Source organism: Microtus pennsylvanicus, chromosome 2 (assembly GCF_037038515.1).
Source record: "Microtus pennsylvanicus isolate mMicPen1 chromosome 2, mMicPen1.hap1, whole genome shotgun sequence".
NCBI lineage: Eukaryota > Metazoa > Chordata > Mammalia > Rodentia > Cricetidae > Microtus > Microtus pennsylvanicus.
This window is the reverse complement of record NC_134580.1, coordinates 140,075,244-140,099,545: the sequence shown is the minus strand read 5'-3', so window position 1 is coordinate 140,099,545 and position 24,302 is coordinate 140,075,244. Positions and strand designations below refer to the sequence as shown.

General features: G+C 53.2%; 1 protein-coding gene across 1 annotated transcript in view; it reads left to right on the top strand.

Moving 5' to 3' along the window:
• Nucleotides 1-24,302, top strand: part of Cdh22 (cadherin 22) — a 126,703-nt gene that overhangs the window by 78,030 nt on the left and 24,371 nt on the right. The window contains exons 4-7 of the mRNA XM_075963048.1: nt 3,972-4,091; nt 13,498-13,665; nt 16,563-16,756; nt 18,580-18,833. Coding sequence (XP_075819163.1) covers nt 3,972-4,091; nt 13,498-13,665; nt 16,563-16,756; nt 18,580-18,833 — 736 coding nt within the window. The remainder of the gene's footprint in view (nt 1-3,971; nt 4,092-13,497; nt 13,666-16,562; nt 16,757-18,579; nt 18,834-24,302) is intronic.

The window sequence follows — 24,302 nt, the reverse complement described above, 5'->3', positions numbered from 1 at the left end:
TCTTAAATCCATCACCTCTAAACCCCAGAGTCTCAAATTACACAGAGGGAAACAGGCCAAACAGAAGGAAGACTTGCTTGGCATGTAAGGGTGAGGACATACTGGGATGTGACCCAGGGCTGTGGTGCCAGAGCCTACCTACACTCCGTGGAAGTGTGAGGGACATCGTCCCTTAGAAGGTCCCACTTCTCTCATTGACCTCAGCAGGGAGGAACTTTGAGGACCTAGGAGTACAACAAGGCAGACTTGCTGTTCTTTCTGATGTCACTTTCAGTGCAGGTCCAGGAAGGTCTGGGCTGGACTTGCTCCCTACTGTATACTGGAGAAATGACCTCAGGATGTCATTGAGCCTTGCTCTTACTCAGTTTCCTTCCTGGTTCAGTCAGGGGTGAGGTCCATGGTTCACCCATTCTAAGTCCTGAGCTTGTAAAAAATGCCCTTGCCTGGGCTCCACCCGCAAAGTCCTATTTAATTGATCAGGGATGAGGCTCAGCGTCAGTTTTATTTTAAAGCTCCCAGAGGAGTCTAATGGGCGGCCAGGCTGAGTCTGCGTTCTCTAGGGACCAGACTTCCCATATTTAACATTCCGCATGAATACCTGAGCCCTGAGATACCGTTTATACAAGAATCAGGCAGGTGGCCCTTCCTAGTCCAGTCCTTGACTTAGGCGCTTAAGCAGCTCTCTAGCAGGAGGACCGAAGCAGCACCTTGGACAGCAGCCCTCCCGTCTCCCCAGCCTGGCCTGTCTGGGACAGATTGACTTGGAAAATCTGAATCCCACTCCCAACTTCCTCTCCTCTTTCCTCCCTTCTGCTTCCTCGGAGTCTTCCCTCTTCTGTTTACCGATTTGTCTCAACTTTTGTCAATCCCTTCCTTCTACCTGGATGGCAGAACACACGAGTTTGGACATAGATCCAATCTGCGTTTAAATCCTGCCTCTCGGGTGTGCAGGCCGGTTGAACTTGTGTTGAACTGTCCTTGGTGCTGACTACGGCAATCTGCGTTCTCGATAGGATCCCAACTGGGCAGAAAGTACTCTTAAATTCTGCCGCCCAAATGAGGAAACGAAGGCACTAAGAGGCAAAGAGCTTTATCACCCAACTCAGTCTCAGTTTACTCATCTGTAAAGCGGGCTTGTTTGTTTGCTTGCTTGTTTCTTGAAATGGGACCTCACTCTGTAGCCCGGCCCAGCCTCAGACTCAGGGTAACTCCCTGTCTCGGCCCTTTGAGTGCTGGAATCATGCTGTTGATGATCTGGCTCTGGAGATCTTAATAGGTCTAACTGCAAGGCTTTTGCGTGGCTTTACATACATGTGATGATGTATGTAAAGAGCTCACAGCACAGCAGGTGGTATGAAGCAAATATTCTCTGTGTGTAATGCTACCACTGCTGCTGAGTAACAAATACGGCCATGGGTTGCCACTCATGAGAGCTACACACTGATTTTTAGAAATTCTGTGGGCCATTTGACACCACGTCAGTGGTCTGATGCTAGGGCGCGGTGTGAGCACTTACACAAAACCCAGAAAGCGAGATTTGCTCCCCAGCCGCCCCTGCATCAGTGCCACAGTTAACATGTGGTCTGAGAGACAGAAGAAGCATGATGGTGTTTTGTAAGCTATGGCCATTGACCTTAGGGACAACCCCAAGGTGATCTTACAGCTACCTGCAGCCTGGCACCCTTCTGCCTGCCAGTTCTGGGGAACTTCTGACTGGTGGGAAGAGGGTGTGGTGTAAGAAAGTCAGGGCCTGGGGGAGCCGCGGTGAATCACTGACCCTTCACCATCCTCGTGCGTCGGCATTAACTGTAATGGCTGCCATAAAGAATCCCGGATTGGGGAAATGATGCTGGCATCCCTGAGGGAATCCCTGGGATGCAGTCAGGGAAAGAGAGAGTGAGCTCAGCCATGTCCCCAGGGAGTCACTCAGCCCAGCATTGTGACTTGTCAGTGGAATGGAACGAACAGGCAGAGAGGAGACAGGGTGGCTCTCCCTCGGAACGGTTACAGCAGCCCTGTTTACCAAGCACCCATCTCAAGCCTGACACCTCGTGTATCCCTCTTCAGTCTCTGTGAGGGAGGCCTGGCTGCACCACTATACACAGCCTGAGGTAGCCTCCTGAGACAGCCGCCTGCAGTTATGCGGGTTTTAGCATCTGCTTGGTGCTGTCCTTGGTTCTGAAACAAAATGGTTTGCATTCTCAACAAGATCTCAAGAGCTTGGGAGGGTGTTGCGGTACAGAGGAGTTCCTGGCACGTCTCACATCAAGGTCCATCAATGGTTAAGGCTCAGCACAGTAGACCACTTTCCCCAAAGTCACTGCGCCTGTGTAGACAAAAGGGCTTTGACAGTGTGTTTCTGCGTTCGAACTCCACCATGTCATGCATGTCTGAGATGCCATATGGACTTAGATGGGATAAGAGGCTTATGTCTCCATATGCACTAGATGCTCAACAGGAAGTCATTGCATCACTCCTCTGTAACCAGGGCTGTGCTCTTGGCCCTGAGTTGGCAACCCATGGTCATCAGCATCATAGGGAAGGGCTTGTTTCTCTTCGACTTCTTAGGGCAACTTGGATGTGGTTGGCAGGGAGCTGTAGCCAACAAAGAGAGGTGCATTGCAGGGCCCACTCGGGAGGCTTTGGCTGGGAGGGGAACCCAGAGAGGAAAATGAGAAATGCAAAGGAGTGAAAAATAAATACATGTGTCTGTCTGGAATGATGGAGGGCCCCAGGCTGGAGGCGGGAGAGGCGGGCAGCAGGCTGGGCTCGGCAGAATTGCTGCACTAGCACTTCCTGACTCCCTCATTAGCCAAGCAGTGAACTGGCCTCACCTCCCAGCAGGCCAGGCTGCTGGCCCAGAGAGCCCGGCTTAGCCTCAGGAGGGTCTGACCCAGACCCCCAGCAGGGCATCCAGCTGAGGACACCACCCAGATGTAGGGCCTCAGTCACTTCCCCTTTGGGCCATGTCCTGATCACCCAAAGCTCTCTCTAGATCTTTCACCTCCTCCCACCCCTTAAAAAAAATTTTTTTTTCTGGAAAGGTTCCCATGGTCTTTCTGTCAGCCCTTCCCCCACTGGTCCAGCCTCACGTCCCAAGCCCTGCTTTCGTCAAATTGAACATGATGTCAAATTAGAGCCATCTCTGGGACAGGCCGAGAGAAGCTCCCAGTTTAATGAGGCAGCGTCGAAAATCAATAACTTAATTGCCGCTGTTTGATGGACTTTTATCCAATTTATGCTCTCCCCAGCAGCCTACGTGCGGAGCATGAGGAAAAGTGTGTGTGACTTGACGGGGGCAGTGCTGTCTGGGCATCAGGGGGAGGGGCAAGAGGGCATCATGGCCACGGCTAACCAGTTTCCAAAGGGAAGCTGGCCACTGCCATCCTCCTGCCAGCCTCTGAGGCCTGGTGGGCTGGTTTGAGTTTCCACTCTCCCTGCTGCCGCAGAGACAGAAGACAGGTGGCAGAGTCCAAAATGAATCCAGAGGGGCTGGAGTGACTAAAAGCCCCCTGGGGCGTGCTTTCTAGTTCCAATTCTGACTGTGCCTCATAACTATGGAGATAATGACTGTTCCTCTGCTTCTGCCTTTGAGGGACTGCCCTTAGCAGCACAGCACTGGGAAGATCAAATCCACCCTCCCACTTGCCCTGCAGACCAAGAACTGGCATTCTGCCCATGTTGGAGGAGAAATTGGGATTCCCTTACTCGTCCTACCTCTGGGAACCAAGGAGTACTTAAATAGAGATATAACCCCATGGTCATGTGTGTCCCTATGAAGGCCATAGGTCGGGAAGCAAGTTGGGCCTCCATTGTGAGGACAGAACTGTGAAGTGGCTGACCGCTGACCTCCAGTAGATTCCCCAAGGGTCTCCCCTCTCATGATTTCCCTAGGGTGGGGAAAGGACAGGGCCACAGAGCTCCAGGTGACCATTGTATGACCATTGTCTTGCTTGGTCCCCCGGGCCCAGGCACGTCTGTGATGCAGGTGATGGCCTCTGATGCGGATGACCCCACTTATGGCAGCAGCGCCCGGCTGGTGTACAGCGTGCTGGATGGCGAGCATCACTTCACAGTGGACCCCAAGACAGGTGAGGGGCGGGGCTGGGGCAGGGGGCGGGGCCAGAGAGGTAGAGCCTCTGGTGGATCATCAAGCCTGCTGACCCAGCAATGCTGAGGAAGCACAGAGCATGTGGAGGCAGGCATCTTGGGTTTCAGGAGACTCTGGGGATGCGGGAGGGTGGGCAGCCATGCAAGAAGAGGATGGAGCATGGAAAAGTAGGTGGAGTCTCTTGTAAGAAGAGCAGGAAAAAAGAAAGGCAGGAGGCACAGCTGTCTATACCCTGTAAGGACCTCACAAGTCTGAACTTGGCCCCCTTGTCATCCGGGTGTGCTCCGGGGTCCCAAGTGTGAACTTGGAGGTGTGTATTGAGCTCTGCTCCCATAGCAGCTGTTGACATGATGGAAAGATGAAGTGACACTTCCTTCTTTACCCCTCACACACACACGCACCACTGAACAACAATGCAGCCCCCACCATCCCCAGCTTCTCTCACCCCATGCTTAGGCGGTGATGAGTCTCTGAGGTCCCTGGGAGAGAGAAGACAGAGGCTCAGAGAGGCAATGACTAAGCTGAAGTCACACAACCAGGGAGAACTACTGACAATGATTTCGGCAGGACATTTCACTGCCCGGGCATAGGAGGAAGCCACGACATCAGCCTCAGGGCAGCCATCGGATACCATGTGTGGCCCATGGGACTGTAGGCGTGGGGTAGGCGTTCACTGGCACAATTAGGATTTGACAAATCCAACAAGAAAACATAGGTGGAGAGGCGAGGGTAAGCACCCAGGGAGAGGGCATGGTGCAGATGAAAGCTAGGGGTGGGGACATGGGCAGACAACGTGTCCAGGCTGGCAGGGCTCAGGAGCTCAAGTTGATTCTAAGGGCAATGTGTGGGTGTGTGTGTGATGGATCTGGCTTTGGCTTTTTGTTCATGTGTTTGTTTTGTTTGGTTTGGGGAGGAGAGGGAGGGATGTAGTCTAGGAGCTCAGTTTAATTGTGTTCTCTTGCACATAATATCTTCATTATTCTTACCTCCTTGCAAAAGCAGTACATTTCAGGAAAACATTCAAACATTAAAGAAACGCTTAGAAGAAAGTGCTCCACTCCCTGTCCCCAGCCGCCGCAGCCCCACAGGTAGCAAATGGCTGGTGTGTACAGCCTGGACAATCTTAGACTCCTTCACTTGAAAAACATTAAGTCATTTTGAAAATAGATAGAACATCTCAGGGTTCAAAATTCAAAAAGTTCAAATGAGTATTTAGCAGCAATCCTGCACCTCATCTGGTCCCCAGGCCGCCTCGCCTGTGTCCCCAAGGCAACCAATGTAATTTTCTTGTGGATATTTGCAGAGCTGTGCTATGCATGTACAAGGAAATAGGGCATGTGTGTTTATCTTCTTTGCTTTACATGGAAGGTAGCTATAGACACACCATACACATCACTTGCTGCTTTGCTTAACAATACATCTCGAAGATGGTTCCATATCAGTCTACCAAGAGCGCCCTCATTCTTTTATTTAATGCCTGTTATGGATATACTGAAATTTATTTCACCCATCCCCTCCTGATGGACACGTACCCTGTTTCCAATCATTTGCTACAATGAACAGTGCTTCCACGAATAACCTCACACATACATCATTTTCTGCCAGCGTGAGTGTATCTGCAGGGTAATTTTCAGGAAGTAGAAATGCTGGGTCACAGGACACATGCATTTGGAATCTCCACACATAATGCCTAGAGGTACCAGATTACACTCCCCAGCCTCAGATTGCCGTGCCCGGGTCCCCTCCTCCTCACCGACGCTGTGGGTTCATTGATGACTTCTGAACAGGGAAGTGACATGTTCAGGTTTTCATTTTAACAAGATCCCTCGGGTGGCAGCAAGCAAGCTTGGCTATGAGACAAGAATTGGAGGCAGAGAGACGCCAGAGCCCAGGTGTCCAGCATTGAGCCCCCAAAGACAAAAGTCAGAAATACTTGGCCCAATACCTACTTGGATTCCTTAACACCTGGCTACTAGGGAGGCTGGAGTTGAAGGGCTGGGAGTGAGTGTGTGCTGAGAGGCTGAAGAGAAAGGGCTCAGTGAGATCCTGCAAGGGGCAGACACTAGGCAGGCTGGAGTCCCTGATTTCTCCCTCACCCTACTCTCCCGTAGTCATGTAAGTCAGGGCTGCCTCCCATGTAAACAGGAGGAAGTAAGTTAAGAGGCATCTACAAGAGAGGGATTGACCAATGTCTCCCAGGGTCTGGAGCAGAGCTAACAAAAGGACTGGAGAGATGGTGCAGCAATTAAGAACACTGGCTGATCTTCCAGAGGACCCAAGATCAGTTCCCAGCACCATGTGGCTACTTACAACTATCTATACTCCAGTTCCAGGGGTTCTGACGCCCTCTTCTGGCCTCTGCAGGGACTGTATGCACATGGTTCACATACTCACAGGCAAGCATTCATACATATAAAAATAAATGAATATTTTAAAATAATAATTCAACTTTAACTATGCCAGAATTATGAGGGAAGAGAAGAAAAGAAACTTCTGGAAATGTAATATGTCGATCTAAATTATAAACATGGAACTATGAGAATGGTTGAGACTTTTAAAGTCTCCCGTGACTACCAGAGAGACTAGGTTAAGGGAGGAATCAGGGGCTCCAGCTTGCCTAATGTCTGCCCCTTGTAAGAACTCACTGCACCCTTTTCTTTAGCATTTTCAACTTTAGTGTGCACCCCTTGCCCTATACTCATGAGCTCGTGGAACGCAGGGCGGGATCCTGCGGTTCATTCAGATACGGACGGAGTGGTCGCTACAGGTCAGCGTGTGCACTGAGCACTAGGGAGACAGCAGCAGGGGCATCCAAGACTGTTTGTGGAGTTTCTAGCGGAGAAAGAAATACAGAAAATAAGCGCTCTGGCCGGAGCACGGTGCTGGGCAGCGACGGCTTCCAGCAAGGAGTGTTAAGGATTAGATGGAGGTGTAGGAATTGGAGCAGACTTTTCTGTGATCTTGGAGTCATCCAGACCCAGATAAAGTGAGAGCCACGGGGATGTCTAGGGATGAGCAGTGAGGTCATGAGAACAAGGAGTGGGTGTTGTGTCCAGCACAGCCCTTGGTATTGGGATCTCTATGAGTCTGAGGTCAGCCTAAGCTACATAGTCACAGGCAAGAATAAAACTGTGCTTGCTTTGGGGGACTGGGGATTAGAAGGGCCAGGACTGAATCTCGGGACGAGGCAAGGACAGGCAAGTCAAAGGTTAGACTCTGAGAGCTAAGAGACTTCCACTTTCTGAGGGGCAATCCCGTGCTCAGTAAGGGGTGTCACAGCCGAAACTCCAAAGGCCAGTGAAACAGGGTCTATTGGAAGCCTGAAAGGGGGCTCCTTTCAAGGCCGGTGGAGGAGCCCCAATGAAATCGTCGGTTGAATCTCAGCTTCTGGGTCTGAAAGGGTCCGCTCTGACATTTCCCAGGATGCATTGGACCTTCCCTCGGTACCCCAGCGTCTCTGCCACAGTCACCCTGGCACTACCGCCAGCCTCAGCCCGTTTCCCCAGCCAGGAATATTCTGCCGATGCGGGGCTATATTTAGCTGCTACTGCGAGGTACAGTCTGTTCTCGCTGCGCAGCTAGCAGGGAGCGGAGCCGCAACGAGGCCTGAGGGGAAGGTGTGAGGAAGGGAGGAGGAGGGGCTGCGCCACGGGGCCCAGTGCCAGAGGAGGAATTAACTTGTGTGTTTTAAAGGCCAGGCCTGCCAGCCAGCCCCCCACAAGGGGCTACAGGGATGGCATTTGAAGGCTAATGAGGCATCACACAGGCTCCAGGGCCCCCTCTGCAGCATCTGGAGGAGATAAGAGGGTTGGTGAAGAAAACAGCTGGAACTTGGGACACTGGGTGTGGACACAGCAATGGGCAGGCATGGCCAGCTATAATTGCCAACCCCTACCTAGAGATGTCATGATCTTGGCTAAAATTCACCTGTGCCAGGGACAGCCATTGGGCCTAGAGGGGATGGAATTCAGACTTGCTAAGCGTCTGTTGTGTGCTGGGTGCTGGGGTTGGGGTGATAAATCCTGCTCCTCTTCAACACTTGTGAATTTCTGTTCAGACAGAGAAACTAGAAACAGCCATCAGCATGAGGGGGGACAGGCAAGATGCAGAAAAGGCCACTGAGGCAGTCCAAGTGCTAACTGAGCACTTCGCCCCAAGCCCTGTAGATATCCTTCCATTGATAAAAGATCATAGGGATTCCTGCCCCCTGGGGCTTGTCTATGGGGGGGGGGGTGCCCAGCCCAGGACACAAAGAGAAAGATGTTTGGGGAGAGCCTCTAAAATGTAAGACTTGGGGCTGAAGAGATGGTGTTGTGAGTAAAATGCTCTCTCTCCATGTATGCTTGAGGCTCTGAGTTCAGATCCCTCGAACCACGAAAAGTCAGCTGTAGGTGTGTGTGTGCAACCTCCGTGATTCCATAGTGAGGTAAGACACAGAGACAGGAGAACCCCCAGAAGCTTGGCGTATGAAGCAATGAATGAGTGACCCTGTCTTGAACAAGATGAGAAGTGAGAAGGGACACTCAGGGTTGTCCTCTGCCCTCAACAGGTACACTGTGGCATGTGCATGTCTGCACCCCCGAGCCTGCTCCTTAGTTGCTATGATAAAACATCACGACCAAGGCAGCTTACAGAAGAAAGGGTTTATTTGGGCAAATGGTTCCAGAGAGTTAGGGTCCACAATGATGGAGCGGAGGTATGACTGCAGGAAGAGCTGAGAATAACGTTTCTATCACAGTCAGGAAGCAGAGAGCACTCAAAACAATGAGAATCTTCGAAAACCTCGGAGTCCACCTTTGTGACATTGCCCCCAGCAAGTCCGCGTCTTCTAAATCCTCTCCAGACAGCTACCTATGGGGCACCAAGCTTCACACGCCTGAGACTTATGAGGAACTTCTCATTTGAACTACCACAAATGCTCTCTCGCACGTGCACACACACATACACACACATATCGTATAGACACACATACACAAAAGCAATTTTTAGGGGCTGGAGAGATGGCTCAGTGGTTAAGATCACTGTCTGCTCTTCCAGAGGACCCGGGTTCAATCCCCAGCACCCACATGGCAGCTCATAACTGTCTGTAACTCCACTTCCAGATATTCTGACACCCTCATAAAGACATACATGGAGGCAAAACACCAATACACATGAAATTAAATAAAATATTTTTAAAAAGTGAGACATGGTCCTAGAAGCCCCGTCTCAGCAACCCCCAGGGCAGGTGTGCCATCTCTTTTTCTCTTGCTATGATAAAATGCCCTAAAATAAAGAAGAAAGGGAGGGAGGGAGAGACCAGAATGGGTTTATTCCTATTTGCAGTCCATCACAGCAGGAAAGCGAAGCTGCAGGAACTTGACGCGCTGGTCACATTGCAACCTCAGTCTGTAGTAGGAGAAGGAGGAATGCAAGCTACCGCTCCTCCACTCTCTCCCCGTCCTGTGCACTCCAGGAATGGTCCCACCCATCATTAAGATGGGCTTTCCTAGCTCAATTAACATAATCAACACAATCCTCCACAGGTGTGCCCAGAGACCTGCCTCCTAGGTAATTCTGCATCCTGGCAAGAAGCTACCACAGTGGATAGGCCCATTGCATGGACCAGGGAACAGACTCAGGCCCAAGAACTTGCCCAAATTCAGGGGGTGTGAACAGTGGAAAGACTAGCCAAGCCCGTGTCTGTCTGACCCAAGCTGATCCTTTTTACAGTCCTCCTCTCTGGTGCTGAGTGTTCGCAGTGCATCACAGACCCTCAGCGAGTGTCAAGTGAATAAATGAATAAATGAATGAATAAGACCATGACTTGGGAACCTCGTACCTGCACACACCCTCCCGCCTGTGCACTACTGCTGAGGACATCCATCTCTTGGCATCTGACAGGGATTGGCTCCAAGACTCCAAAGCCGTTGGAGCGTAAGGTGGCATGGTGCCGGCATGTCGCCTCACGCATCCTGGCGTGTACTCTAAATCATCCCTAGAGCAGTGATAACACTGCACGTGAAGCGAGGGTAGGAAATCGGTGTCTCCCTCTCTTGATCAGGGAATACCACTGAGGGGGAAGCGCGCATGCAACAAAATGCTGCCCATGCAACAAAGGCTATGCATGCAGCGCAGGTGCGGTTATTTCCTTCATATTTTCCATATGGAGTCGGCCGTATCCAAGGAGAATGACCCTGCGAATTTAAAACCTGCTAATGCAGGTACAGCCTTGTCGTCTGTTCATCCGTGCCCCCCACCTCACCCCCACAATCCCTGGTAACTATTGAGACCTGGAGTCCACTTCCCCACCTTTGAATCTGGTGGTTTGCTTTGGCCCAATAGAAAGTGATAGAAAGATGTTATGTAGATTCATGCTTAAGAGATCTTCCACATGCACACACACCAAAAAAATACCTTTTTAACATTAATTTGTATATTCATTTTGTGTGTGCCTACGTGGGTAGGCATACGTATAGAGGGCAGCGTGGGTGTGTGAGAGAGACTTGGTTCTCTCTTTCTACCATGGAGGAACAGAACCCAAGTAATCAGGCTCACAGGCGGGCTTCTTTCCCTGCTGAGTCACCCTGCCAGTCCTCAGCCTTCAACTTCTGTTCTAGAACACAGTCCTGAGAGCTCACAGAAGGACGCCAGCTTACTGGAGGGAGCGGGAGCCCAGGTGTCTCTGCAGACAGGAGGCTGAGGTCACCTTGGGCCTCTCAGTCAAACTGACCCTCAGTCTGACCCAGCTACATGAATTAGCTCAGGAACGGCTCAGATAATCAGGTTTTTCTATCAGTTATCTAAGGCTGTACCACGTGAAGCCAAACTTTGTAGATCAATGGTTGAGTCTTTGTCACAGTTGTGTAGGCTAGTTTAGTGGATCTTGGGGGTCATTTGTGGACCAGCCCTTGGCTGTCAGCTGCCAGACCTGGACCTCTCACCATGTCCCATGTCCCTTTTTTCTTTCTGGGTTGCTTCAATGTGCAGGGGCCTTAGGATTCCCACAGAAAAGACCCCAGTGCTCAAGACTTAACAGTCCTGACTTCTCCCCCTAAGCCAGAGCACATCACACGCTCAAGGCCATATTCAGTGGGCAGGAATTATCCAAGGTTGTGGGTACTGGGAGATAGATGTGTTTCATCAGACACTATCTCTATAGCAACTTCACATGGTACATGACTCTGGACAGTGGGCCCTGTTTCTCACTCTAGGATGTCCAGAGGCTTCCGAACAACATGCTCTACGAGATATCACATCCTAAGTCTCTCTGGGAACAGGGAAACTAGCTACACAGGGCTCCCTCCTCACCTACTCAGATAGAGCCAGACTTCTGCTCCAGTCCCTCTCAGAGCTGGGGGGCGCAGAGCTTGGAGATACAGGCAGCCCTAACTCCTGCTACCAGACTGCATTCAGTGTATCCCTACATGTAAGGTGTCCAGCTACTCAGCTCCCTGCTGGACATGGTAGCTCATATCTGTAATTCAGCACTTGGGAGGTAGAGGCAGGAGGATCAGGAGTTCAACACCAGCCTGAGATACATGAGACTCTCTCTCAGCACAACAGAGTCAGCTCTCTTCCTTGCCTTTCTGCCTTGGACCTTGCCTGTAAGCCTGGTGGCCACTATACCTGTCTGCCATTTGTTCTTGCTCCCTGGAGCCGGCATGAGCCACCCGCTCTGGTTCAAACAAGCGCTGCCCTTCTCTCTCCCCTCTCTCTGTCTCCTTCTCTCTTCTCTCTGGTTAAGGCTCTTTCCTGGCTTCTCTTCTCTCCTTTTCTGTCTCAAGAGGTCTCCCCTTCCCCAAATGTCTCTCTTCCCTAGCCTTTCCTACTGTCCCTCCCTCCAGGTCTCTCTCTTTTCCAGGGTCCTTGGCTTCTGTCTTTCTTCTCCCTTCCTCTCTTCTTTCTTCCCCTTGTGTTCTTTCTTTCCTCTCCCTGCAATCACAAAAGCAGACCACTCTAAGTACTGCCTGCCTCCTCTGGAGACACAATACACACCACACATCACACACACACACACACCCCACACCCCACCCCACAGCCTCTCCTCCTGTCCTATTACCTTTACTGGACTCCAGGGACTTGGGGACATCAGGAGTTGGAGCACAGGTTTTATGGGGCGCATCCTGGGGCTGCTGGTGCATGACTCCACCTGGTGCTCAGGCCCAGGCGCCACCTGTCACCACCTGTGCTTGGCAGGTGGGAGGGGGTGTCAGGAGAGGCTCTGAATGCTTCATCAACTCCCCCTCCTGACCAGGGTCTTACACCGACAGGAAATGAGGCCTGGCTGTCTACTCTGCCGAGTTAACCTTCAACATTCCCCTTTCTGCTACCACACCATGGGCAGCTTGGAAGATGGTCTTCCCAGCCCTTCTCTGCGGCCTAAGTAGAGGACCCAGGCTTGGGGTGTGAGAGCGGGCTAGGAGATGAACAGGGGTGCACACAAACAGGTGTGTGACTGTGGTCCATATGTATGAGGCACACACATATACCCTAAGAGTGGGATCCTTGGTAACTGTGGCCTAAATGCTAAACTCAAACAGCTGCTCGGTACCAAGGTCTGCGGGTCACTAACAAGCCAGGCAGACACCCTGCTCATACATACCAGATCCTGGGGCAAACAGACCCACAGTGGAACTGGCTACTCAGGGCAGGTCTGGTCCACAAGCCTCCTCTCAGCAAAACAAGTAGTCTTCTGTATGTGGAAATGTGCTCATATGTGTGGTGGATGTTAGTCTGTTGGTGTGTAGAGGCCTATGGGGGGGGGGATGCAGAGAACTCATCTGTCTGTGACTATGCACTGTGGGAATGTGTGTGAGGTGCCTGTGTGTAAGTGTGTACCGTCTGTCCTGGAACTAGCTCTTGTAGACCAGGCTGGCCTCGAACTCACAGAGATCCACCTGCCTCTGCCCCCCGAGTGCTGGGATTAAAGGCATGTGCCCACCACCGCCCAGCATGATATTTTATTTATCTTTAATAAATAAAGCTTGCCTGAAAACCAGAAGGTAAAACTAAGCCACTAGAGGCCAGGCAGTGGTGACACACATGTTTAATCTCAGTAGCTACACTAGTTTGCCATAGAAACTGGGTGGTAGTGGTGCATGCCTTTAATCCCAGCGCTAGAAAGGAATATAAGATTGGAGGAGACAGTTCTCAGACACAGTCTCATTCTGAGATTCATGAAGGCAAGATTGCCATTTCAGACTGAGATATAAGTAAGAGCCAGTGACTGACTGTTTTACTTTTCTGACCTTCAGATTGAACCCCAATTTCTGTCTCTGGGTTTTTATTAATCATGCTACACCCGTGGCTCTTCCTTGACCTTCAGTACATAGCCCAGTATGGCTGAGTTCTGCCTCAGCCTGACCAGAATCTGTTACCATGTCCCCATTCTCCCTCACCCACAGGTGTGATCCGGACAGCTGTACCCGACCTGGACCGTGAGAGCCAGGAACGCTATGAGGTGGTTATCCAAGCCACAGACATGGCAGGCCAGCTGGGTGGCCTCTCGGGCTCCACTACAGTCACCATCGTGGTCACTGATGTCAATGACAACCCACCCCGCTTTCCACAGAGTAAGTGGGGTTATGTGTATCTGTCTGTCTGTCTGTCTGCATGAGACCCTTACTGGCCCAGCTTCCCTTAAAGCTTCCTGCCTGAACGCGGACCATCACCCGGGTGCTCCTATGTCCCCGCTCACCCTGTTCTCCTCCAAGCCTGCCTCCCACACAGGGAAACCCCTGCCAGTCTGGTTTTGCAGACAGAACTGCTGTAACCTCCCCATCTGAGAAGCCCTGCCCACCCTCTGTCCATCCATTTGTCCTCTTGTTGTCCCTTCAAGTCCCCCTAGATACTGCTAGATCCCTGACCCAAGTTTGTAAAGAGGAGTTAAAGGTTCACAGGGGTCCAGACTGAAGGGAGGCAGCCACTACACCCAGGCAGAGGGACACCCATACTTAAGCCCAGGGAAGCTGAGACTGAGGACAAGGTCTCCCTTCTCCTGGAGACTGGAGGCTAGCAGTCTGTGCCGATGAACTGGGAGGCTGGCCTCTCCTGGCACAAGCTGGGATAAGCGATTTCTCCGGGTCAGGCCCCCACCTGTCTGTCAGCCTGGATAGCAGGGCTGTCCCAGGCTCAGGCCCAACCGCCACAGGGAAGCTGCAGCTGCAGCTGGCAGAGACTAAATGCCGCCGGGAGCCAGCTGATTCCTATCAGGCGAGTCATTACCCGAGGTCCACTGCTCTCATATTAGGCCCCGCCACAGGGGACTGACCCCCACAAGATAAGCGAATGCAATCCCTTAGCTGAGCTCCCAGCAGCCATTCAGCACAGAGTGTGCCCCAGCACAGGCTACAGACATCGGGCCAGAGGCAGGCAGGGCCCAGCCCTCCTGTTCCCGAAGGGAAAGCTTCAGGACAGACGATAAACAATCCCAGGCTGGGGCAGCAGGCTCTACATGAGGGGCAGAGCAGAGAGGAGGCCTGGCCAGATGCATTCCTCCCTCCCTCCCCAATCCCTCTTTCCCTCCATACCTCCCCCACCCTCCTCTTCTTCCTTCTATCTCCCTTCCTCCCTCCTTTCCTCCTTCCTTTCTCTCCTGCCATCATTTCTTCTTTCTGACTATAGAGGACAGAAGGGCAAACAACAGAAAAGCCCAAAGTTGACACTCGGCCCCACCAGCAGGACCCAGATCCCCCAGTGACTTTCCCAGCCACAGCCTCTTCCCCAACGGTGCCAGCCACCAGCCACTGCCACCATTTCCATGCTTTCCTGGGGGTCCGCCCCCCTCTCTACGTATCTCCAAGCCCCTGTAGTCTAATCTGCCCCTCCAATAAGTGAAACCATAGGATATAAACTGCTGTGTGCCTTTGCTTTCAAAATTACATTCCTAAACGCAGGCTGTTTATTCTAGCTGTGTTCCTTTTCCTTGCTGTGTATCTAGCACTGCGCATGTCTCCTACCGGATATTTGGCTTGTTTCTAGACGGGGCTGTTGTGAACTTTGAACCTAGTTGCCCGCGTCTCCTAGTGCCCATCTGCAAACACTTCTCTGGTATTGCTGAGAAGGGTTCCCTCATGAAGAGATATGTGTGTCCCTTGTACCACCTCCCCACCAACACCGAGTGTAGTCAGACCCTTTAATCCGGGAGAACCTGGCGGCTGCCCATTTGCAACTGCGGCTGGCTTTTATTTCGCTGCTCACCACTCCTCAACACAGCCCACCCACCATGAGATGGCTTGCTGTGCCTGGAGAAAGAATACCAGGACCCTTGTCGCCTACAGCTCACATTCGGCCTGGAGGGAGAGTTTGAGAGATGGGCAGTAGCACCTGCTAGGATGTTTGGGGGGCCCTGTGGGGAAGAAACAGCTGAAGATGTAGGGAGGGTCCCCCCAAGGGTAAAGTAGGGAGGGAAGGTGGGAGCCAGGTACGGGTAAGCCCTGAGTTGTGGTGGAGTCCCTGGGCCATCCAGGAGGGTGGCACCACAGCAGGGGTGTGATGCATGTCGTGGGGCAGGCCGAGGGGCTTTCCTGTCTACCACAAGGGCAGTGGGGAGCTATGGCGAGATGAGAGTAAGGATCCTTTCAAGGTTGCTGTGTGAGCATGAGAAAGAGGCAGCCACGGCACACAGAGGTTCCCAGGCATTTGAGGCACCAGGAGGCAAACTTCTGAACGTTGCCTGGGCTGACCCCTCAGTCAGCAAGTCACTCTTACCTTGACCTTCATCCTGATCAGATAGGAGGATGCTCCTGGTCTGTTATCTTCTCCCAATCAGCCACCAGGCCTTCTCCCCTTCAGTCACCGGGTGTCTCTGCTGGAGCGTGCCTGCTTCAGGCTGTTCGCACCTGCCATCTCCTCTCTCTAGAATGTGTTTCCACGCTATCTGCTGCTTTTGGCTCATCTCCTCACCCCTTTATCAGTGAGGCTTTGTCCTCTTCTGCTGTACCCTGTCTGGGACATCAGTGGTGCTTCTCGGAGGTGACAAATGCCATCAGCGTGACATATCACGACCCAGTCATTTCCGTGCAGCCCAGTGTATAGCTCCTCACACCTCACAGGTAGCAGCGTCTGTGTTGTCATAGTAACACTGCGGTTAGAAATACATCCTTCCCATTTCACGGATGAGGCAACTGAAGCTCAGGGGTACAGGTCAAATCTGGCTCCAGAGCCTCAACCTTCATCATAAACCTCTCTGTCCCTCCTGCTGGGCAGGTGGAAAATCAGGCCTCAAGGGATGACAGGGATGTCCCCATACTGTCAACCAAGAAGCTTGAGGGTGGAATGAGAGACTTCTAACCACATGGCCTCTGCCTTTCTTCAGAAGACAGACCCATTGCAGCTGGAAATTTCCACCTAGCCAGGGCAGCCGCTCTGCAAATACAAATCCCCCCATCCCAGGCATACCCAGGTCCCTCCTCCTCTCCCTGGCGTTTGGACAGAAAGCAGAGTCAACCTCCTAGCATGTCCCCCACAGAGATGTACCAGTTCAGCATACAGGAGTCGGCACCCATCGGCACGGCTGTGGGCCGCGTGAAGGCCGAGGACTCTGATGTGGGCGAGAACACAGACATGACCTATCACCTGAGAGAAGAGAGTGGCAGTGGAGGAGACGCGTTCAAGGTCACCACGGACAGCGACACACAGGAGGCCATCATTGTAGTGCAGAAGGTACCGCTGCCTCGGGCGGGGTGGAAAGTCAGGGGTCTGGGCCAACTCTGGCAGTGAGGGGATCTCACTTCCCGCCCCTCCGGGGTTGAGAAGCCTCAATGTCTCTCTCGTTACCATCTCGCGGGAGACAAAGTGAGGTTGAGAGGGGATAAGTGATCTACCCAAGGTTGCACGGCTATTTGTGAATTCAGATTTGAGTCCACAGCCAGCATCACGATGGTTCCTGGCCCTTCACAGACCGTTTCCTTTAACCCCCTTGTTTCCCTCTGAAAGAAAGGTCACAATTTTGATTAATGACCAAGGTGGAGGACGAGAAAGAGGCTTGCCAAGACCACATCTAGAAGAGACAGAGTTGGGATTTGAACCCAAACCTTTCCCCCACTACATCCAACAGCTATGCTCACGCCCCTGGCTGATGCAGAAACCTTGGCCTAACAGACACAGTGCTCCTGAGAATATGGGGAAGGCCGTCCCAGAACAAAGCAAGAATCTGCCTTCTGGGATTGGCTGTCGCTGTGATGACTTGGGGCACCAAGCCTTGAGGACTGTGCACTTGAACACGCCACCCACTGGAAGGCTGAGTCCCTTGCTCAAGTCCCCTGCCTGAGTCCACACACGGTTGCAGACCTCTGTGCACCCCAAGGGGTTCATACCTTGCCAAGGTCACTCAACTGGGACAGCCCTGTAGAGACACAATCTCAGGGGGCTCTAACTGCAGAATCCAATTAGTTTCCAGTCTTTTAATCCCCATGCGCCCCAACTGTAAGACGGGCCTCTGTCATAGATGGGAATTGGAGGCCCAGAGCAGCCTAGCTGCCCACGCTCCCCACAGTTTCCTAGCAGCCTCAGAATTCACCCCAGGAGGCTAGTCTTCTCTCTTCCTCAGGGATGCCTCGTCCCGCACTCTGCTGTTTGGTGGCTCCAGTGGCGCCTGAGGTGTCTGTGGAGTCAGCAATGGCTCCAGAGCCTGGCAGAGCCCCGCCTGATGGATGGCCTGACTGTAGAAGCCATCATTCATTCATAGGCCAGCGCCTGGCTCCCTGCATCTCGATTGCTCAGGCAACAAGACAGGGAAAGAAGAAAATCTGTGCTGTTAGGGAAGGGGCCCCATATACCAGGTAGACACAGGCTTAGTAGCCCCAGAAAGCACCATCACCGCCACCACCGCCACCACGTGACTATAATAACTAAAGATTTGCCATTGATGTCATCTGTGTAGGAAGGCTAGAGCCAAGCTCAGTCAAGGTGCTCTTCTCTTCGGGAACTTCATTCATTCGCCCAAAGCTGAAAAGGTCCGTCTGATTGTCCACAGTCAAGCTCAAAGCTGGCCATGGACAGCCAGGGCTGGAACCCAGGGCTGAAGTCTGCACATCTTTGTCCCCATTTTTCTCTCCTGGCTCTGGGAGCCACAATGACCTGGCTATGAGTCCTGGCTGTGCCAGGGGCCACCTGTTCAGAGTGTCATTGTGCCCTTCTGGCCCTGATGTCCTCCTGTATAAAAGGAGATCACTGCTGTATTGGTCCTACAGGTGGCTATTAAATGGAGTGGCTGATGAAAACACACTAAGTGGGGGTGCAAGAAACCTCGGGACTGGGGCCTTTTAAAGTGGTGGCTACATGCTTCCATGCCAAAAACAAACAAACAAACCAGTCCCCTAGAAAGCACCTTTACATTGGAAAGGGTTCATCTGGGCCTCTGACAATCAATTCTATGATGGGCTGAGCCACCTGTGATCTTGGCTGCCAGCCTGTTGTGTCCCCCTTCCTGGCAATGTCATCACTCCCCAGGCCCATCACTGAGCTGCCTTCTCTGTTTCCCCCAGCGCCTGGACTTCGAGTCACAGCAGGTGCACACGGTGGTGCTGGAAGCCCTCAACAAGTTTGTGGACCCCCGCTTCGCCGACCTGGGCACATTCCGAGACCAAGCAATCGTGCGCGTGGCCGTGACCGATGTGGATGAGCCCCCAGAGTTCCGGCCACCCTCCGGCCTCCTGGAGGTGCAGGAGGACGCGCAGGTGGGCTCCCTGGTCGGCGTGGTGACGGCGCGGGACCCCGACGCCGCCAACCGGCCCGTCCGGTGAGACCCCCGCCCGGGGCCAAGCCTGCTGCCTGCTGTTCTGCCATGCACCACCCCAACAGACTGAAGGCAGGGGGGAGGGGATACTGAGAGCCAGAGAGCCCAGGAAGAAAAGGAGGCACAGTTCCAGGCAAGACAGGGACAAAGGTGCAGAGTCAGTGCCCAGAGTGCCAGAGGCGCCCTGATGGTCTGCGGGAGAGGTCCCCCTTCCTCTTCTCATCAGCCCACGTCAGGACGACCACTCACCGTGTTCAGAAGAAACAAAACCTCGCAAATCGGGCCCTATTTTCTTAAGTCACCCCCTCTACAGGGCTCCTCGGTCCTTTAGGGCACATGTGTTCCCCCCCTCTTCTCCCTCTCCCGCCCCCAAATCCATCTACATTCTCTACCTTAAAATCTAGTCATACTTCTCCCCTGAACTCCTTAGCTCCGGTCACAGCCTGGCCCAAGCCAGCATGTCCCCTGGCTAGCCCTCACACCGTCTGTCCTCACAGAAGGTAGCCAGGTCTTGCTCCCGTGTGGAGCTAAGCCTGGCCTCCTTTGCTCCTTACCTTCCTCTTGGATTCAGTTAAATTTCTCCTTGACCCTCAACATGACCTTGAGTATCACAGAAACCTCCCAGCCTTCCCCTGTATGCTCCCCTCCCCTTGAGCATGCAAGCTTCAGCTCCTCTCAGCCTCTGTCGGAGCCTAAGCTGCAGCTGCTTCTGGGCCCAGGCCCCCAGATCTGTCTCCTCACTCCCTTTGCTCAACAGTATTCCTCTCTAAATGCCTTCCTTGGTCCAAAATTGCCCACCCCATGCCGCACAGCCCTGCACCTCCCATCCCTCCCTCTGTAGTCCTCCTCTACACAGCTTCCAGCTTCTTCTGATTTCCTAGTGTCCATGTTTGCCCCCACTGAACCAGTACCCAGAGAATGGGGACCTCTACCAGCTCACTCGCCACCAGGTCCTGGGGCACTGAGGCTTATAGACCCGGCACCCCGCCACACTCCCCAAACAGTTAGAGAATCAATGAACCCTGAGACAAGACAGAGAGAAGAGACAGAAAGACCTGCAGCGAAAGAGAGGGACCAGGTGAAGAGCCTAGAAAGGGAGAAGGCCAGGGAACTGGCCGGCAGCGCAGATGAGAGGAACTCAAGAGAGAGGACCGGAAACCCAGCCAGACACAGCCCTGGATGAGGCAGAAGTGGGCAGAGATGCGAGGGAGTGGGAGCAGCTCTAGCAGGATTTGTGAACCGCAGGCTTTAGGGAGGCCTTGGTTAGAAAACCCAGAGAGAAGAGAAGGACCTGCGGTTCTGGCAGAAACAGACCCAGAGAAAGGGCTAGGAGGGGAAGATCAGCCAGCCAGTGTCATAGGGACAAGGAAGAGGTTCCGGGGTGCCCTGCTTCTTCCCCAACCTCCCTACTACACAGTTAAGGGGCCAAGCTGAGCTCTGCTGGGTACTGAGAAGGAAGTTTAAGGACTGTATTGTACGGGTTCTGAGGATGACGCTCTGACATCGTCTGACTAGACAAGCCTCTTTGAATCACACAGCGCCCAGCCAGAACAACCTTACATGCCAGCCCCAGCCAACTAAATGCAAAGATCCCATCTCACTTAGCTGCCATAGTCTGTCAGACAGAGAGACAGCCTCAGGGTTCTTGGAAGAATTCTTGGAGCTGGCAGAAATGGACCTGAGCTGGGCCCCATTCCAGGTCGAGGAAGGTCTGTGCAGAAGTCAGGATCCTGGGGCTACAGTTTACAGTAAGGGGTAAAGCACTAGGGCCTCACAGGTAGGCTAGGAGCTCACCCTCCAGGCAGAAGCCTATGATGAGGCCACAGCCCTTTGTCTCCCTGCCACCAGGCACAGCCCTTAAACACTGTTTGGCTTTTGGCTGGCCTGAGCCTTCTTCAGAGAGGACAGTGTCACCTGTTTCTCGGAAAACTGAGACCTGAGCAGGTTGGCTTCTGCGAGCATCACGGAGGGAGGGGCAGGATGAGGAGGAGGGGGCGGTCAGTGGGTCAGCGGTCCTGTCTGCAGCTCCCTCCTCTGCGCTTTGCTCTCCGCCCTCCGTTTCCACTCCCTCTCTAGTCTTCTTTCATCCCCGCTGAAGGGACAGACTTTGAAACCAGCATCTCACCCTCCTTCATCTCCCTGTGCCGGGCCCCCTTCCCTGGTGCTTCTCAGATGTGGAAGAGCCCTCGGGGAGCTCCAGACAGGTCCAATTTAGCACCGCAAACATTCACCCAGCTTCCCCTGCACGGCTCAGAGCCAGGCCTGGGGACAGGCAGCAACTCAACCAAGGGCAGTTCCAGGGCAGAGCTCTCTGACCACGGGGCACAGACCTGAGGACCAAGGCCAGTGCTGGACTGTGTGCAGCAGAGAAGGGTCTCCAGGACACCCAAGAGTCACTGTTGCATGCGCTGAGATGGGATCCTGCCCACATCAGTAGTTATTAAGTGTTGATAGCTGACACAGGCTGTGGGAAAGCTGCAGTTAGAGGGTCCGGGGTATCTGGGGTCACAGGAGTCACTTTGCATTGAGTGGTCAGGCTCCTGAGGGCAGAATGGCATAGCCTGACTGTGGACTGCAGGAGGGCATTCCAGGGAGCAGGAGCAGCAGACAGGGCGCCAGTGCGCCCCTAGAACAGAGAAATAAAATCAGCTCCCGGGAGAGCGCTTGGAACAGTGTGCTGAGCGTGGCCCAGAGGAGGGAAGTGACCCGCCTGGGGGTAGAGGTCACAGAGCCAGAGGGGAGCCAAGGGTGCTCAAGCCTTTGCTGTCCCAGCTTCAGCACATTGTCACACACATACACCGCTCACAGTCACGCCACAAACATACATTCCTGCCCACAGCTCAGACAGGACCCATGGCTGTGTACATCCACATGAGCTGTGCCAGCTTCCCCCTTCCTTTGCCTGCCAGGCAGTTCTTGCCACACAGGGAGCCCTTCGCTCCTACTCACTAACTGGCTGCCGAGGCTAGAAGCCAGGCAGCCAAGGCTGAGGCCTGTTGCCTACATGTTAACTGGTTAATGGTCTCCCTATAGTGTCCCTACCCCATGGCCTTGGGTACAGTTGCCTATTCTTAGGTTCCAGCCTCTGCCATCCCCCTCTAAGAGGAACAAAAAAAAAAACTAGAGGAAGAAAAGGATGAAAAGAATGGGAAGAAGAGAAGTGGGGAGGAGGAAAATAGGAGAGGGAGGAGGAGAATCACTGGATCTTAGGGATGCCAACCTCATCAAAGGAGTACTCCATTGGTGAGTTTATAGCTACATGGGTTATTGGAAAACACAAACACACACACACACTTTTAAAACTCCACTCTGCCCATGGCACACCCCTCTACAGTTTGCCACATGCCTTCACCCGGCCTCATCAGCAAATATGAAATCACTTCCCCTCAGTCCTGTCGCCTCCAGCACCCCCACCTCTACCCCTCCATCCGCAAAGTGGACAGGGCTCTCGAGGATCCTTTGCAGGTGAGACATCCATAGTCTCGTTCCACCTCCTTCCCATGCAAATACCTGGCAGGGTCACTGGGGCCAAGGAGTCCCCGAAGCCAAGGGCTCCAGGCACTGAGACTTCCTTTGGTTAGTTCAACAAGCCCAAAAGAACTCTGGGTCTAGAGTCCCACCTCTGGGTGCAGAGGCCACCTCTATGGCAGAATAATTCTGCACCCCGAGTTGGGAGGGTCATGGCTGATCCGCACGGCATTTTAATGTAAATAAAGACAGGCCCCTTGAGAAAATGCACTCGAGGCTAGGACTCATAGCCTGGCTAGTAGAATACTTTCCTGTCTGTGACACAGCCACACTCAGCTGAGTTTATCCTGGTAGCCTCAATGACCTCGACTGCAAAGTGGGGATGACAGAAACACATGGCTGTCTAGCAAGTCCTGTTCTTTTATAACCCTGAACAGCCCAGAGCAGGTATTTGCTTGATGTTCAGGTCATGAAGGGCAGAGCAGGGGCAGCTGGGAAGTACAGTCTCAGAACTGTCCAAAGCATGCCAGGGGAAGGGGGTCAGCTTAACTCCAGGTAGCACCCCTGGCTAGCCAGGAGCAAGAGGCAGTACACTTAGCAACCCAGGACAGGAAGAGATGGTGTCTGGGGTTTGGGGAGATGGCTCAGTAGGTAAGAGCACTTGTTGAGAAAGCCTAAGGGCCTGAGTTCAAATCCTCAACAGCCATGTAAGATGACAGGTGTGGCCGTGCATACCAGCACGGTTGAAGCAGTGGCTTCCAGTTGTAAAGATTGTCAGAAGGGAGAAAGGTAGAGAGGGATGGAGAATACCTGAGAGCCCTCATGAGCACAGGCACGTCCACATGAACACACACACACACACACACACACACACACACACACATGCTTTAAAAAAATCCACCCTGCCCGTGGCAAATCCCTCTAGCGTCTGCTGCATGCCTTCACCTACTCCCACCAGCCCTCAGGTCACCCAGTCCAAAGCAGGGCATCAGGTGGCTCTGAATTAGACACATAAACAGCTTAAGGAGGTGGAAGGCTGGCTCAAGGTCGCACAGGGTGAACAAATGACAGGAAAAGCAGACGCGGTACACTCAGACCCCTGCGGTTGCCATTATCCCTGTGGGAGAGATAGAAAAACTGAGGTCTTGAGAGGGTTGATCCTGTATGCAGCCCAGGCCTCTCCAAAGGCCTCCTCTCAAGGCCTTGGGCCCTGCAGGCATTGCTTCCCCAGGCCTCAGTTTCCCTCCCTAGGATTGGGGGAAGAGCAGAGGTAAGGCTTTCCTCCCTGCCTGGCTGCTTTGTCCTGGCTGCACAAAGCGCCTTTGCCTGCATGCCAGGCTTTTGTCTGTGCGTAGCCACGGCACCCCCGCCTGTGTTATCAGTGCAAAAAGTGGCGGCGGGCGCTGGCGGGGCCTCTCTGGGCCTCCGCCGCCTGAGACATGTGTTGGACACGGGCCTTTCAGGCCTGGAGCCGAAGCACAAAGGCCTGGGAAGAAGGCGGAACAAAGGGCTTTTTCACGCGGCAACTGAAAAGCTGCAGATTAGCAAGAGCGCTGTGCAGGCAGGAGGAGCAGAGGCAGTCACAGACCCTCCCAGGCCAGGCTCAGCTGCCCCAGGTCTGGGGACCACTTGGCCTCCAGAAGCATTCTAACCTGCCTCTACCCCTTCTGCTCAAATTTCTCAGAACCCCATGGTCCTAAATTGCTCTCCTCACCTCCAGCTCAGCCATTTTACATCCTTTGATTTTCCTTGAAAACAGTCAGCCCTCAGCTACCTCTGCCACCCCTAAAGCCCCAATTAGTCCCCCTCTCACTGTGAAACCCAATTCTGAGGCCTTCTTTTTAGAAAAACAAGGAGAGAGCCATCTGTCCCGGGGATGTTGTGGACGTCCCCCGGGGATGTCGTCTTCAGCCCTCTCCACAACTTTAGGGTACAAGTTCGTAGCCCCACTGACCGACCATTCAAGGGCTCAGAACGGCTGTCCCTGCCCCTAAGATCCAGGAG